Source organism: Ornithorhynchus anatinus, chromosome 2 (genome assembly GCF_004115215.2).
Source record: "Ornithorhynchus anatinus isolate Pmale09 chromosome 2, mOrnAna1.pri.v4, whole genome shotgun sequence".
NCBI classification, from domain to species: domain Eukaryota; kingdom Metazoa; phylum Chordata; class Mammalia; order Monotremata; family Ornithorhynchidae; genus Ornithorhynchus; species Ornithorhynchus anatinus.
The window spans coordinates 77,984,044-78,001,358 of NC_041729.1; the positions used below are offsets into that span (position 1 = coordinate 77,984,044).

The 17,315-nt window shown below is 48.2% G+C and overlaps 1 protein-coding gene across 1 annotated transcript in view; it reads left to right on the top strand.

Moving 5' to 3' along the window:
- Window positions 1-16,223: 16,223 nt before the first annotated feature.
- Window positions 16,224-17,315, top strand: part of ZC3H12D (zinc finger CCCH-type containing 12D) — a 30,452-nt gene continuing 29,360 nt past the window's right edge. Inside the window, exon 1 of the mRNA XM_029054452.1 lies at window positions 16,224-16,547. Within this exon, the coding sequence (XP_028910285.1) occupies window positions 16,237-16,547 (311 nt within the window). The 5' untranslated portion in view covers window positions 16,224-16,236. The remainder of the gene's footprint in view (window positions 16,548-17,315) is intronic.

A 17,315-nucleotide genomic window follows, 5' to 3' on the forward strand; every position in this document is an offset into this window, starting at 1 on the left:
GTTTCTGCTTGATGTGGAGAAGCATGGGCAACCATTAGAGGTTTTTGAGGAGTGGGGAAATGGGTACTAGTATAGTAGAGTAAAACTCGTGTTGTAAAGCTGAAACAGTATAAATTTAGGATTGTAAGTGCTATTGGTCCAGCACTTCCACCCAGGACTGCCTGGGCTACCTCTGAAAGACCATTTTACTCTCTTCAGGGTTTAAAATGGGCAAATGTTTTACTCAATCAGTGGTATTTATGGAGTGTTCACTGTGCGCAGAGCACTATACTAGGTGCTTGGGAGGGTACAATACAACACAATTGGTAGACATGATCCCTTACCACAAGGAGCTTACAATCTACAGAGGGAGACAGGCATTAGAATAAATTACAAATATGAACATAAGTGCTGTGGGGCTGAGGGTGGGATGAATATCAAGTGCTTAAAGGGGTTAAGTTACTTGGGTAAGTCACTTAACTTCTTTGTGCCTCAGTTTCTTCATCTGTAACGTGGATTAAATCCAATTCCCACCTACTTAGACTACGAGCCCCATGTGAGACAGACTGGGTCCAACCTGATGATCTTGTATCTACCCCGGCGCTTAGTACAGTGCTTGGCGCATAGTAAATGCTTAAGAAATATTATTGTTCCTACAGATCCGAGTGCACGTGCATAGGCGAGGCAGAAGGGAAAGCTAGTAGGGGAAGTGAGTGAGGTCAAGGAAGCCTCTTGGAAGAGATTTGATTGTAGGAGGGTTTTGAAGGTGGAGAGACGGTCAGATATGAAAGGAGAGGGAGTTCCAGGACGGAGGGGGAATGTGGGCAAGGGGCAGGTGGTGAAATAGATGAGGCTGAGGTTCAGAGAGTAGGTTGGCATTAGAGGAGCGAAATGAGCGGGTTGGGTTGTAGTAAGAAATCAGTGAGGTCAGATAGGGAGCGAGCTGATTGAGTGCCTTAGAGCTGATGGTAAGGAGTTTCTATTTGACGTGGAAGTGGTTGAGCAAGTAGTTTTTAACCAGTCAGTATGTGCTGTAGAGATCAAGGGATGTTATGCATGGCCTGGCCCCCGTGGGTGCATATTAAACCTCGAATAAAAACATTTGAATGAATTCATCATTGGGAATTGAGTGTGTGGAGAGCATTGTACTAAACGCTTGGGAAAATATAGTACCACAGAGTTGGTAGGCGTGGTCCCTGAAAGTTCAGAGTCCAGCGGCCGGGACTGTGGGAAGAGCGAGGCTCCTGCCCGTGGCGAGGAGAAGCCCTAGACCACCCACTGTACTGTTTTTCATGATTGGACTTGCTTCCACGACCATCTCCCAAATAGAGGCAGAGCTTTTCAGTACCTAACCTGTGAGATCTACAGAAGAGGGGGACAATTGCAAGAAAATGGCAGAATGGGTATCTATCAGTTGTATTTATTGAGCACTTTCTGTGTTAAGAAGGCTTTACTAAACATTGGGAGAGTACAACAAGGTGCAGAGCATTGTTCTAAGCATTGGGGACGGCACAGTACGACAGAATTAGCAGACGTGTTCCTCGCCCATAACGAGCTTACGGTCTAGAGGAGTCGGTAGACACGTTCCCTGCCCACAATGAGCTTACAGTTTAGAGAATGTGAAAGTGTCGTGAATTAATACTATGCCTTTACTACATGCTGATCCCAAAAAGGGCGGAGTACCCTCCTAAGTTGCCTCCACCGCATTTTGCCCTGCGGCAAAATTCCTGATGATGCGAGAGGAGTGGAAAGAAATGTGGACAAGTTCTGGACGGAGGATCGTCTGTTGTTCTAGGGAACTGCATAACGTAACCCATCTTAGCAGGTGCCCATCGGGTCATGTATCTTTTTTCCCCTTCACTGCCATAAGTGATGTTTCATTTATCGCTTGCACCGTCCTTTCATCTGGTTCCCATTCTCTGAAGAAGAAAACAAATCTCTTCTCCCCCTTTCAGTGCTTATGGGAAATCATGTGTTGAGTTTACAGGAAAAGTTGCCTAATTACTGAAATGTGTCACAAAGTACTCCCTAGGGTTCTATCTCCTCTTTCTCTAGCAACCTTTAGCACATGCCTCTGGACTGACCTGGATTGTGTAAAGAACCTTTGGACCCAGATGAAGGAAAGGAGGAGGACACCCCATTTTAGGACTGGTGATTTGGACTCTGCTCCGATGTGGTGTTCCAGTTTCCTGTCTCCCACCCTCGCTGCTTCCCCCTCCAGTGAGGAGGGGGCAGCTAAAGGAAGGAGTTAGGGCAGCAGCGTTGAAATCTCAAGTTGGAGAGCATGGGTGGCGAATGCTAAAGAGGGAAGACAGAGACGGCATTGCATAAGGAATGCCACCACCCAGCCTGACGTCTTGACGAGCGGCTTTACCAGCCCGGTGTACCCTGGGGAAAAGGTATTTGTGGACCAGAGAACGTGGCGCAGTGGATGGAGCACGGACCTGGGAGTGAGGAGTCACGGGTTCTAATCCCGGCTCCGCCACTTCTCTGCTGTGTGATCTTAGACAAGTCACTTTACTTCTCTGGACCTCAGTTCCCTCATCCGTAAAATGGGGATTAAGACCATGAGCCCCACGTGGGACAGGGACTGTGTCCAACGCGATTCGCGTGTATCCACCACAGCACTTAGTAGGGTGTCTGGCAAATAATAAGCGCTTAACAAATACCAACATTATTTAGTAAGCGCTTAACAAATACCATAATTATTATTATTATCAGTAATCAGTGGGGACTTATAGTAGGGCGTGAGGGCAGTAAGGTTTAGGGAGCCAGACAGTGGTGAGGTCAGCAGTTCGTCGCACCAAGCGTTGGATGAATTTGCCGAGATCGAGTTCGGGGGCCGCTGGAGGAAGGGTTGGTGGGAGGGAGTGATTTGTAAAACTATACGAAATTGTGGTATGTGCTAAGTACTTACTGTGTGGAGAACGCTGTACTAAGTGGAGATCAGAGGAGTTGCAACCTAGGGAGGGGAGGATTGTGGGAGAGGGTTTGCCTGTAGAAGGCAGGGTGAAGGAGTTGGAGGTGAATGTGGAAGGAAGGTTTTAAGCAGATGGAGGGCTTGCTGAGCGAAAAAGAGATTGTTTGCAGGGGAGGAGGGAAGGACAAAAACTCAAGCAGCAACTAAAGGTTGCGAGCAGGAAAGCGTCTGCCCCCGGGGGATGGTCTTTGGACTTGTTTGGTGTGACTGGGACCTGTTAGTGCAATATGTAAACATCCACTGTGTAAAGAAACCATTCTAGGTTTTTAAGGAACAAAAAAAACACCCAATCCGCCCGCCCCGCCCCCCCCTCGAATGTGGCTCAATGTGGCCCAGGCACCCATTGATAAAATTGCCCCGGGGGTCATCTCCACTGACAAAAACCAACTTGGGAGAACGTTTGTGGGGGGTGAAGGCTGTTAGCAGACGGCCGGTTGTGGTTGGGACTGATTCTTGCATTGACATTTCTAAAAATAGAAGTCGTGTGTCTCCCAGGACTCGATACAGAACATGTATAAAATTACAAGAGAGCGGCTGCCTCCCCGGGTCCCTCCGATTGTGCACATACACGTATCGGGGTGCGCTTGCCATAGAAGGAGGAGGGTGCTGACTGCATCCCCTCCCTACCCTGCTCTTCAGATAGATAAGGCCCCAGTGGTTAACTCTGTTGGTGGGAGCAAGGGCTAGGGGTTTTTTTCCTTCCCCACTCTGCCACTGTGGATATGCTACTTACTGAGCGCTCTGCAGCTCCTGGGGAACCCAGCAGCAACGGGAGTGGGTGGCAAGGAGAACTCGACTCCCGCTGCTGTGGCTGTCCTAACTGTCCCAGTCAGCCACGTGGAGGATCTGCCTCAGCAGGGGGGGAGCGGGGAAGACAGGAAGCCAGCCACTGCTGCCCCCGGCTGCAGTGGATAAGATGGTGGCAGAAGGGGGTGGTTAGGTTGTTCTCTTCCCCCACTAACACTGGAGTTGTTTTCACTTCCTCTAGGGCTTCCAGTGTTGGGTACGAACGAGGGAGTTGAGCAGAGAGAGGACCGACTTGAATTTTGACCTTCTGCCTCTCCACTCCATTCAGTGAGTTTCCTGGTGGGGCCACGGGTGAATGGGTGTGTGGTGGTGAGGGGGAGATGATTCTGTGGGGCGATGGCTGAGGAGGGGCGGCCGGAGTGTGTGTCTCCGGGAGGGTGACTGGCGAGGAGGTTTCTGGGGTAGGTTTGGAGATGAGTGCCTGTGGGGCATGGCAAGGGAGGGACTGGAAGGGAGTTGTTGTGTGTGTGTGTGTGTTGGGTAAGGGGGTAATTGTGTGTGCATTTGTGTGCGTGGGGATAGAGAGTGCATGTGTCTTTGGTAGGGGACAGCGCAATGCAGGCAGGGATAGAGAGAATTAGCACGGCCTAGTGGATAAAGCACAGGCCTGGGTTCTGATCCCAGCTCTGCCAATTGTCTGCTGTGTGAGCTTGGGCAAATCACTTCACTTCTCTGAGCCTCAGTTACCTTATCTGGAAAACGGGGATTTAAGACTGTGAGCCCCATGTGGGATAGATAGGGACCGTGTCCAACCGGATTAGCTTGTATCCACCCGAGCACTTAGGACAATGCCTGACACATAGTAAACACTTAACAAATACCACAATTATTATTTTCCACCCGAGCACTTAGGACAATGCCTGACACATAGTAAACACTTAACAAATACCACAATTATTATTAATATTATTATTATGCAGGTGTGTGGGGTGGTCAGGGAGGTTGTATGTTTGGGGCATGAATGTTGGGGGTTTGGGGAACCTAGGTATCTAGGGAAGAAGCTTGTGACTGCTAGGGTGTGTGTCTGAAGAGATAGAGGGCTGCTCATGCATAAGGGTGGGTCATGGCTATTGGGAATATGCGAGTTTACCTGTGGTAAAAGAGGGGTGTGGGTTATGCTTGGGGATGGGGGTCTTAGGGAGGGGGAGAATAACCATGTTTATGTGTGTGGGACTGCTGGCAGAGTGTTTTGTGTGTCGCTTGTTGTGGATGGAGAATGTGTTTGCCAACTTGTCTGCTGTGTGGCCTTGGACAAGTCACTGAACTTCTCTGGGCCTCAGTTACTTCATCTGTAAAATGAGGATTAAGACTGAGCCCCATGTGGGACATGAACAGTGTCTGATTTGCTTGTATCTACTCCAGTGCTTGATACAGTGCCTGGCTCAAAGTAAGTGCTAACAAATACCATTTAAAAATAAAATAGGACTTTTCCCAACTGATCGGGGTGGAGGGCCCAACTGGAGAGGGGTTGCCTGTGATTAGAGCAACTGGGGGGAGTTGTATCTGGGGAGAGAGGGCAACTGGGGTGGGTTATGTATGTGGTCAGGGCAATTGGGGGGTTGTGTGTGCCTGGAGGGCAACTGGGGGGTTGTGTGTGGAAGGCAACTAGAGCAGGTTGTGTGTGGTGGGGAGGGCAACTGGGGTGTGTTTTCTGTGTGCGGAGAACAACTGGGGAGGGTTTTGTGTATGAGAGAGGGCAACTGGGGAGGGTTATGCATGTGGGGAGGGCAACTGCAGAGGGTTGTGTTAGAGAGGAGGACAACCTCGGGGGGGAGGTTTTGTGTGTGTATGGGGAAGTCTGGGAGGTTTGGATTTGGTGAGGGCAGCTGAGTAGGGTTATGTTTGGTGGTGGGAGGGCAGCTGTGGAGGGTTGAGAGTTTGTGTGGGATGGGCAACTGGGGAGTTTTATGTTCGGGTGGACATCTAGGGAGGTTGTATGTATAGGGTAACTGTGGAGATTGGGGAAGATGGGAGTCGGGGAAGGGATGAGTGAGGTCTGTGGCTGGAGGATCTACTGGGGACAACCAAGAGAGTTAATGGGTCGGCGGGGAGGGGTGGCTGGAGTAGGTTTAGGGTTGTGCATGTTTGCGTGCCAGTGGAGCTGGGAGGATACTATGGGGCCAAGGGGTGTTGGGAGGAAAGGAAGGATGGGGTTGCCCCCGTTCCCAGCTCACCAACTCCAGGCAAAGCTGGGCAAGTCTCCTAATTATAACTAAGTGCCTTTCAGCTTTTGGAATGGCCTCTCTGTGCAGATTTATCTTTTTGTTTGCCATCCCAATCCGTTTCCAACCTTTCTTGTTAGAGTCTAATCTGCTCCTTCTGGCTCAGAGATGGGAGATGGTGCATTTTTCTAGGATCTCCTGGGTCTCCAGAAACCTTAGCGTTTGGCCAGTTATCTGTGGGCTAGTTATTCTGAGAGTCCTTGGAGTTTCCAGCAGCCCTTGCCCACATTCCTGATTTCTGGGTCTGCCCTTGGATTGTCCCAGGCCTCCCCCGGGATCTCTGGGGAAGCCACGCCAGCCCAAAGCAGCTCAGGCCGGTCCTGAGGTCTACGGGACCGCAGGTAGGCAGGTCGGCAGACAGACCGGTGCCAGGACTTCCTTAGGGAACAGAAATGCTCTGAAGGCTCCAGAACTGCCAGAGCAACTCTGAATCCCTACAGGGTCCGTGAGTCCCGCTTATCTGTCAGGCACTCTTCTAAAAGCTGGCGTCGTTACAATTTAATCAGGTTGGACACAGTCTCTGTCCCACATGGGGCTCAGAGTCTAAGGGGGAAGGAGAACATTTACTGAATTCCCATTTTAGAGTTGAAATTGGGGCATCGAGAAGTTGTGACTTGCCCAAGGTCATTCATTCAGTCATTTATCGAGCACTTACTATGTGCCCGTGCCCTGTACTGAGACCTTGGGAGAGTACAGTATAATATTAAACAGACACATGCCCTGCCCACAGCGAGTTTACCAGGCTAGAGGGGAAGGCGGACATTAATATAAATAAATTTCAGAAATCCTGTTAGGCAAGCAACAGAGCCAGGAATAAAGCCTAGGTTCTTTGATGAGAGGCCAAGGGGGTCTGGGGGAGGGGCATGGAGGCTTTTGTTATGATGCCCTTCTTGGGACCGATCCATCTGTGGTGGTGGGAACTCTGTGCTCACAAGAGTCAAAGGAGGAAACTCATTCTGAAGGAACCTGGGAAAGTAGTTTTCAAATACCTATCAGCCCGTGGCTCTCCACAACGTCAGTAAAACGGACCCGGGCATTTCCCTGTAAGAGCTTATGCACTGAGACAAATGAGACGGAAATGGGCCACCCTAGAGGAGAACATCCAGGCATACCGTAATTCTAGGCAAAACAAGTATTACAGCGAGGTAAGTTAATGCTGGTGCATTTACAGACGACGGAGTTGAGGCCCAGAGAAGTGACTTGCCCAGGGTCACACAGCAGGCAAGTGGAAGATCCGGGATTAGAACCCAGGTCCTTCTGACTCCCCGGCCCGTTCTCTATCCATTAGGCAATGCTGCTTCTCGGTTATATCCCCAGAAACTTTAGTGGAAGAGCCCATAAATGATCCAGTTCATTTTCATTGGTTTCTAGATGTGAGATGGCTTTGGAAATGGTCCACACCCTGCCCCAATCTGCACCATTTGATCTTGAGTTGTGTAAAGTTGGTGTTTCCGTGATCCTGGGGTGTTGAGGTTGAGTTGCCTGTGCTGATGGGGGTGGGGAAGGCACAGATAATCTCCAGAGTTCACATTAGCCAGCGGTTACACATCCTCTTTCCCAACCAAACCTATCAAACCTGCTAACAGCCTCATTTAAATTTTGCCTCAGGATTGGGATATTTGGGTTTACCAGATGTGGAAGTGGGGATGAAGAAGGAAGAGTGGCACCAAAAGGCTGCCCTGGCAGTGTCTGCTCAAATTGGGTGTGTGAGCTCTTATGTTGGTTACTTATTTCCGTTTCTCTCTCCCTGTCTTTCTCCCCGCACCTTCCAGATTGTAAACTCCTCCTGGGCCCTGGGCTATCGTAAATTGCGATCTTCTTCGTATAACCCCATTGCCTACTACTGTGCTATGCACATTGTATGCGATTTCTATTCAGACGATTCCCAGATTTACTTCTCCAGCCCCGATCTCTCTCCTTAATAATAACAATAATAAATGGTATTTAAGTGCTTACTGTGTGCTAAGCACTGTTCTAAGCGGATGCGATCTTCTTCGTATAACCCCATTGCCTACTACTGTGCTATGCACATTGTATGCGATTTCTATTCAGACGATTCCCAGATTTACTTCTCCAGCCCCGATCTCTCTCCTTAATAATAACAATAATAAATGGTATTTGTTAAGTGCTTACTGTGTGCTAAGCACTGTTCTAAGCGGATGCGATCTTCTTCGTATAACCCCATTGCCTACTACTGTGCTATGCACATTGTATGCGATTTCTATTCAGACGATTCCCAGATTTACTTCTCCAGCCCCGATCTCTCTCCTTAATAATAACAATAATAAATGGTATTTGTTAAGTGCTTACTGTGTGCTAAGCACTGTTCTAAGCGCTGGGGTAGATGCAAGGTAATGAGGTTTTCCCGAGTGGGGCTCACAGTCTTAATCCCCATTTTACAGATGAGGTAACAGAAGATAAGTGGCTTGCCCGAGGTCACACAGCAGACAAGTGGAGGAGCCAGGATTAGAACCCACATCCTCCTACTCCCAAGCCCATGTTCTTTCCGCTAAGCCACATTGTTTCTGTGACTTCAACTACCATCTCTATGCGGATGATTCCCGGATCTACATCTCCAGCCCTGATCTCTCTCCTTCTCTGCAGTCTCACGTATCCTTCTGCCTTCAGAACATTTCTCCTTTGATGTCCCACCAACACCTTAAACTCATGTCTAAAACAGAACTCCTCAACTTCCCACCCAAACCCTGTCCTCCCCCTGACTTTCTGTCCCGTCACTGTAGATAGCACCACCATCCTGTCTTGTCTCACAAGCCTGTAACCTTGGCAAAAGTCCTTCGAATGGCAACTGGGAACAAACTCCAAGCTTTCGGAGAGATCCTTGGTTTTCTCCATGTCATACAATTTGATCTCCCCACTAGATTGTAAACTCCTTGAGTGCAGGCACAGATTCTTCAAAGTGCCTGCTTCAGGGCTTTGGACAGCGAAGGTACTCGGTAAAGACTATTGATTGATAGTAATAATAATAATAATGATATTTAAGTGTTTACTGTGCGCCAGGCACTGTACTAAGTGGTGGGATTGGACAAGTAAATTGGGTTGGACACAGTCCCTGTCTCACATGGGGCTCTCAGTCTCAATCCCCTTTTTACAGATGAGATAACTGAGGCACAGAGAAGTGAAGTGACTTGCCCAAGGCCTCCCAGCAGACAAGTGATGGAGCCAGGATTAGAACCTATGACCTTCTGACTCCCAAAGCTGTGGTGGTCATACAGTGGTCGCCATAATTATTTTGATGTTGGCAGTAACTACCTCAGTCACCTAGATAGGTTTGGATGTGAACTTTTCAGGGGTCTGCCAGAGCCCCTCCTCCAGCATTCCCCGTTTGCTGTCGTCTGATTGGGAAGCATAAGCTAGCTGACGTTTAGCCTTCTCATTTCTGGTGAGAGGCAACTTCCAGGTGAATTGGGAAGTATCTGCCATTTGGCACATGGAAGAGATGAGTTCTTTTGAACACTTCTCTAAATCCCAGTGAGAGACTGAAGAGGCAGTGGGCAGGAGCATGTTTTCTGTGATTTTTCAAACACGCCCAGTTCTGGCACAGGGCATGGCTTTTTAATTTATGTTTTGGCTAAAATATGTCTGGGAATTAAGGAGTGTTCTTCTGACAGCACAAGCTTACTTTCGACCCAGCGCACTGAATTTTCAGAAAACACTCCTTGTGCATGTGTATGTGTCTGCGTGTATGTGACAGAGAGAGAGACACGCATTGGATGTTTCAGTGTGAGTTTTCCTGAACATACTGTTTTGCAATAACATAGAAGAGAACTGGGTGTATCTTGTGTTTTCCTGTGCCGTCTTCCCACCCTGGTTCATTCTGGCCTCTTTTGAACTCCAGAGGGTGCCCACAACTTTTGTGTTAACTTCACTGCCGGGAAACATTGTGAATTAATCGCTCACCTGTCCTACTGGTAGACCAGACCAGTAGGACCAGTGGCTTCACTTTCTCTGTCCCTGCCCTGACCCCAGTCACGTATCTCCACCCGCTTCCAGTTCCATCATTTCCTCTCTGACCTGGACACGAGCCCATACCTGCCATTCTCTCCTTGGGGCTCCCAGCAGAAGATGACACTCAAGGCAGCGATTCTCAGGATTTCAAGAGGGTCGATCGGTTGAGTCGATTGCTGCTGGGTCCCGACTGTGTTGGTCAAAGCGTCGATGCAGCCTGGCGTTGCTGCGGACTGGTCAGTTTGGCAAGTGACCGATGAACCCTGTCTCCCTGACTCAGGCCGAAGTTTAGACTTGCCAGTTCTCCTCTTTTATTTTTTCCCTTTTTTGCAGCCGAAGTACAACGACTTATGCAGTTGAATTTGTGCCAGTTAGTTAAGGAAGTAAAGCGCTGGCATGAGGGGGCCTGTTGTAACTGCCACACAACACTTGCTTGCCTCTCTATATTTATTTACTTTCTCTTGCTTTTAGTCAACATCGGTGAAGCCTATAAATGTGGGCCTCGCTTCCTCTTGAGATCATTTTTGCTCAATCTGGAGATTGTCGTGTGGCTGTGGGTACACTCTGCCGTCGACTCGCCAGGCTCTCTCACTGGACCTAGCGGCACAAAGGACGAGCCTCTAGAAGACCTGTCACTTCCCTGTAAGTACAAAACCTTATTTGCTCCGAGGAGGGATGTGTTTTTCTTTTTCTGGTATTGATTAAGCGCTTACTATGTGCCAGGCACTGTACCTCTAGACTCTAAGATCGTCGTGGGCAAGGTATGTGTCTGCTATGTTGTTGAATTGTACTCTCCCAAATGCTTAGTACAGTGCCCTGCACACAGTAAGCGCTCAAGAAATCCGATCGACTGACTGTATTAAGCACTGAGGTAGCATGTAGTCAGGTTGGACACGGTATCTGTCCCACTTGGGTCTCACAGTCGTTATCCCTATTTGTGTAGATGAGGTAACTGAATAATAACAATAATAATAATAATGGTATTTAAGTGCTTACTATGTGCCAAGTACTGTTCTAAGCGCTGGGGGCGATACATGCTAATCAGGTTATCCCACGTGGGGTTCACAGTCTTCATCCCCATTTTACAGATGAGGGAACTGAGGCACAGAGAAGTTCAGTGGCTTGCCCAAGGTCACACAGCAGACAGGTGACAGAGCCAGGAATAGAACTCTCAGGCTTGTGCTCCTTCCCCAGTAGCACACTGTTTCTCTGCTATCCGAATGCTTAGGAAGCGGGGGGGGGGGGGGAACAAACCCCAGGGCTTATAGCATCTGCCTCTCCAGAAAGCATGCTTACTGTTGGAGGCTGGGCAGGGAATAAAAATAGAGAAATCTAAGCCCTCCTTTCATCTTCTCCCACTCCCTTCTGCATCACCCTGACTTGCTCCCTTTATTCGCCCCCCCCCCCCCACAAGCCCCATCCCAGTCCCACAGCAATTTTCTGTAAATGACATATCTGTAATTTATTTATATTAATGTCTCTCTCCCTCTCTAAACTGTAAGCTCATTGTGGGCAGGAAATGTGTCTGTTTATGGTTATTTTGTACTCTCCCAGGTGTTTTGTACAGTACTCTGCACACGGTAAGCACTCAATAAATATGACTGAATGAATGAACAAACAGTGGCACACCCCCGTTAAGGCCAACTGAAAGGCAGAGGCCGCCTTTCCTCACAGCCCACCTAAACCCCCACTGTGCGTTTTGGGGCTGGAGCAGTTGCTCTGAGCAAGCTCAGCTTGAAAATAAGGAACTAGTTTTCTAGGGGAAAAATATTTGCATGTCTTAGAAAAGTCATTTTTAATGTACAGTCTACTTTTTCAGAAGAAAAGTGACTCAAAGGAACGCCTTGAGATGTGGTAAAAGGATGACTGACAGATGTGTCAGCTCAAAATGCATATCTCAGGGCCCTCTTGGGATAAAATTCCTCATCACGTGTTGGACTTAGAACTCGAAACTTGAAATATTCCTTTAGAATATTCTGCCTTTAGATATTCCTTTAGAAGTGCCTAATTTGTTGATTGAAAGCAATATCAACATCAGCCCCAGAGCCACCTGCCCTAGGTAATAACTCCCAAGTGCTAGAAACTTTCTCGCCCTTTCAGGATTGAAATCACACCTTTCCAGAAATTCAAGAAGCCTCTTCCCAAATACGAAATGAAAAGACAAGCATTCCAGGGATGGCATGGAACTACCTTCGCCAAATTCCATTCAGGAATTTCCCGCAGCAGGGCTGAAGCTCCACTGGGATCTTGAAAGTTTTGAGAGACGGAAGTTCCCTGGGTTCTGGAGGAAAAAATCAGTGTCTGCTCGAGTCCCAGCAGGCTCTAACATCTGGAACGCTAATCACGGCAACTCTTTCAGGAATCGTATTCCCCTTGAAGATTTTTTCAGATTTAGCAAATCAGGTTCCTGGTAATATATACTGCACATGCCACAACGTAGAGCAGTTCATGAGAATTCCCAGACTTCTTCTGATAAGTCTTTAATTTTACATGTCCCTCTAAGCATCAGTTGTGAAAACGTAACTGAAATTCCACTAGGTTTCACATTGCTCATTTTGAGTATAAGAAGAATTTATGCGAGAGGGCTCTGTTTAGAAATGGACTTTCTGGAAGTGGAATGAGCCACTTTTCTTTTACCTCGTTAGTGTCCACAGTGACACTGGGGTCTTGGTCGGACAGTCATTTTGAGGCAGTGTAGTCTAGTGGAAGGAGAAGCGTCCTGAGAGCCAGGGAGTTTGAGTTCCAGCCCCACCCCTGCCTTTGACCTGCTGGGTGACCTGGGACAGCTGCGTAACCGCTGTGTACTTCAGTTTCCTCATCTGTCAAATGGCATAGTAGTTACCTGTCTCTCCCTGCCTCACAGGGGTTTCGTCCAGGTAAAATGAGATAGCTTTGGAAAAATAAAGCTATTCGATTTCAGTGTATTATCATTATTATCGCAATCCGTAACTTGTTTATATTAACATCTTTCTCCCCCTCTAGACTGTAAGCTCCTGGAGGGCAGGAACGGATCTACCAGCTCCTTGATATTGTACTCCCAAAGTGCTTAGTACAGTGCTCTGCACATAGCATGTGCTCAAAAAGTATGATCGTTTGCAGAACAGAAGAGGACATGGACTTATGGAACTACTTTTTTGAAGTCATGTTCTAGTCCAGATAATGACCAATAGATAATAATAATAATGATGGTATTTGTTAAGCGCTGTGTGCCAAGCATTGTTCTAAGCACTGGGGTAGATACAAGGTAATCAGGTTGTCCCACGTGGGGCTCACAGTCTTAATTCCCATTTTACGGATGAGGTCACTGAGGCACAGAGAAGTTAAGTGACTTGCCCAAAGTCACAGAGCTGTTAAGTGGCGGAGCTGGGATTGGAACCCATGACCTCTTGACTCCCAAGCCCGGGCTCTTTCCACTGAGCCACGGTGCTTCACCTCAGGCTTTCATTCTCCGCTCAGTTATTCAAACCCCTTGATGTTAAGACTTTCTTTAGTTCTGCTCTGTGGTACGGGACTTAGCAAGTTGAGGACACCTGCCAAAGTTTTCCTGATAATGACAGAGAAAGTCCACATCAACAGTCTTCCAGTTAGAACCTCACAGGGAACTAATTTTTTCCAGATTTTTTAAAAATTAATGAATAACCAAGTCAGGTTGAACCCACCTTCACTTCCCCCTCGTTCACTTCTTGTAAAGATAGTGATTCTTAAGATAATGCCTAAGAGAGTTACAAGGATTTAACTGAAACTGCAGTTTCAGAATTTGCTCAGAAGATGGAAAATATGAAGTAGGCCTAATTCTCTTAACCAAATTCAGTTCGTAGTATGGGAAAGAACAGAAGTGAAATTGTCTGCTCTTTCTGGCTTTAAAATTTGAAAGTTAGGAGGAATTTTGCCAAATGAAGGCACAAGGGGAAAAAATTGCAAGAAGGTATTTTTTTATGGTGTTCCATGGAGGCAAGCTGACTGGGATGCTGTATAATGCTGAAGAATATTGCTAAAGAAATTTGGAAGGGAAACAACCCTTTCCAAGAATTTCTGTAGCAATAACTAGTCTACTGACAGGACCACATGTAACTTGGTCTGTCTCATGGGAATGCTGGCTTTGTCTTTTATTTTGAGGGTACAGTTCCAGAGAATAGCATTCCAAGGTAATTGTAAAAACCAAATCACCTAAAAAAATAAGTACCTCACGATAAGGTTGTTTCAGTATCTTGGACTCACTAAATTTAAAGCGATGGTATTTCACGAACAGCAGCAGGTTAAGAAAGCCAACCAGCGTGTTAAACCAGTAATTAAACCTTTTGGTTGAAAGACCTATGTTTCTGTGGCTCTTGACAGACTGTGTGAACTTGGATAAGTCACCACATTTAACTGTGCCTCAGTCTTCTCACAAGCATTACCAGTCAGCTTTCGTTGCAACAACTTCCTTTGTAAAAGAACATTTAAAAGGTGTCTAAGTGGGCTTTTAACCTAATCAGTCAGTTCATTAAAAAAAAAATACATTTACAAACATCTTGAATTGTAGCCAAAAAGATCTTGCTGTATTCACTTTCTGCCCCATCCCTTTTCGGAAAGGGATCGTGGGAAAATTAATTTGAAGAGAGCAAATTACACGTCGGTGTAAGGTAGGAATAACAGAGGTGGTCCACTGGCAGTTTGGGATATCCAGGGGGAGCAAATTACTCCTCCCATAGAGTCAGTGGGGGAGGACGTAAAAAAAAGGAACACACCTCCCAATTTGCCTCCTCAAGTCCAGAAAGAAAAATGACCTAGTGTGGGTAAAGACGTCACAGCAATCCTCGCGGGAAAAAGCGTTGTCAGAATTCTGGGCATCATTATGTCCAGTGATTGTCCCAGTACTGATTCCGCAGTTCTGCTTTGAAGGTACGTGACGTGGGCAGGGAAAGCTGGACTGAATCGTAGTGGGGGAGGAAAAGAAGATAAAAAACAACCTACAAGATCGTAAGGAAGAGAGCATTTGGGATAGAGGCAAGAACCGTGAGAGAACATTAAACCCGTCATGCTTCTGGTGCTCAGAACTGCCTTTGTTTTCCTCTGGAAAGCCAGCGTGTTCATCTTCCAGGTGCCAATAAGGTGTTTTCCTAACGGCGTGAGGGTATGGAAAGGAGCACAGTGCATAAAAAGGGGCTTAGAGAAGCAGCGTGGCTCAGTGAAAAGAGCCCGGGCTTGGGAGTCAGAGGTCATGGGTTCTAATCCCGGCTCCGCCGCTTGTCAGCTGTGTGACTTTGGGCAAGTCACTTCACTTCTCTGTGCCTCAGTTACCTCATCTGGAAAATGGGGATTGATTGTGAGCCCCACGTGGGACAACCTGATCACCTTGTATCCCCCAGCGCTTAGAACAGTGCTTTGCACATAGTAAGCTCTTAACAAATACCATTATTAGTAGTATTATTATTATTTTATTTCTCACTTCGAAATCAGTGCGATTTCTTTCACGCCTTGGGTCAGCACGTACCCGGAAGGCCCAGTCTCGTGAGCCAAGCACTCCCGAACTAAGGCTAACAATACTTTCCGGGGCTAGTAGAGCAGGTTTGGATTGGGCTTGCAATGAAAGCTTGAACTGCCACCCAAGGAACACTGAGCTGAAAAAGAAAAAAACAAACCGTGAAGCAGCAAGTGGCTCATAGGAACGCTGAACTATAGAAGGAACCCCAAGAGGTCATCCGGTTCAGGCCCCTGCCACCACTTAGAGGGCTGACTAACCATGCAGGTTCAATCGTGGTAAACTCTTTCCTTAACCATCCGGGGGTTGGATCGAGAACAGGATCCGGAGAGTGCTTTGGCCAGGAGTAGACGTCCCCTCGGTTTTTCGGTCTCACGTCGTTTTTGCCCAGCCACTCAGAACCTGGTTTCTGCTGCATACTAAAGTTGTAAAGCCGTTGTTCTCTCCCTCCCCACGTAACACTCCCTTCCCCCCATGCCGCCAGCCCCCCCCCTTGCTTAATGAAGTCTGCATTTGGTAGCGGTGGTGCACTTTTCAGATTGCACTAGTAAAAGCAAAGTGATTGCATCTGTGGCTCAGTAACCACAGCGAGCAGCTCAAAATCCCCAATGGGACCATGATTTCCTGAGAGATAAGGCCGGAGAGCAAGGGTATAAATATATTGTCCTTTTTGGTATGACAGCTTCACTGCAATCTGATGACTTTCTTTCCCTCAGCTCATGTCCGTGTTTGTCGGCGGTTTGATCCCAGCCAAGTCCCGGGCCCGGCGGAGGCGGCTCGTGGGCCGCAGCGCTTAGTCGGACCGCAGGGCCGCCACAGAGATGGGGTCCCCTCCGGGGAAGCTGGACTTCCTCTGCAAACTGGGGTACGCCAAGGAGGATGCCGTCAAGGTGCTGGCCAAGCTGGGGCCGAGGGCGCTGGTCAACGACGTCCTGCAGGAGCTGATTCAGATGGGCAGCAGCCCTCATGCCGAAGGGAGTCCCGGGCCCCAGCTCGTCGCCCGGGGCGCCTGCAGCAGCACCGGAGCGTTGCCCAAGCAGCACCGCGGTGCCGATCCCGAACGGGAGACGGGGGACCCGACCGGCTGCTCCCTGAGACCCATCGTGATTGACGGCAGCAACGTGGCGATGAGGTATTACTCATTTGCTTGTCTTCTCCTGAAACTTTGCCTGGGGTGCTAAAGTCCCATGTCTCCCCATCCTCTCCCCATCCTCTTTCCTCCCTCTCCCCGTGCCCAGTTAAAATGCCCCTCCACCGTAGCTGGGATGGTTTCACTTTTCCGCCCCCTAAGGTTTCTGGGGAGCTTCATAGTTCAAGGGAGAGCAGAATCATTCACTTAAAAATATAGATGATCCTATCATAGTCTTACCTGACCACTGCCAGCTGCCTCACGTCTCTCTGAGACCCGTGTCCCTCGCTTTGTACACATGTGGTTCAGAGGGGTGGCACCCCTCCAGGGCAAGAGACTGTTTGGTCGGTCTGCTTAGTCACTGCCGGGAACCAAGAACCAACCGTAGGAAACCGTTTGTTAGCAGCTGGTAAGATGTTGCTTTTTTCCCCTCGCTAAAGCTGAGTCACAGGAGTGCCTCCAGATAGACTAACATTGTTACCCATGAGACCCTGTGTGTCATCAGATTGTCCAGGTGCCCAAATAGATGTCCCTCTAGACTGTAAACTCAGTGTGGGCAGGGGACGTGTCTGTCAACTCTGTTGCGTTATACTCCCCCAAGAGCTTAGTACAGTGACCTACGGACGGGTAAGCACTCCGTGAATACGATCGATGGATCGGAACTGGGTGCTCTAGGGATCAGGGCCTCCTCAGGCCGATGAAGATGAAAGCTTAGAGGTCAGATGAGTGGAAACAGCCCTGGGAGCACAAGAGATGGTTGGGCCAGACTGA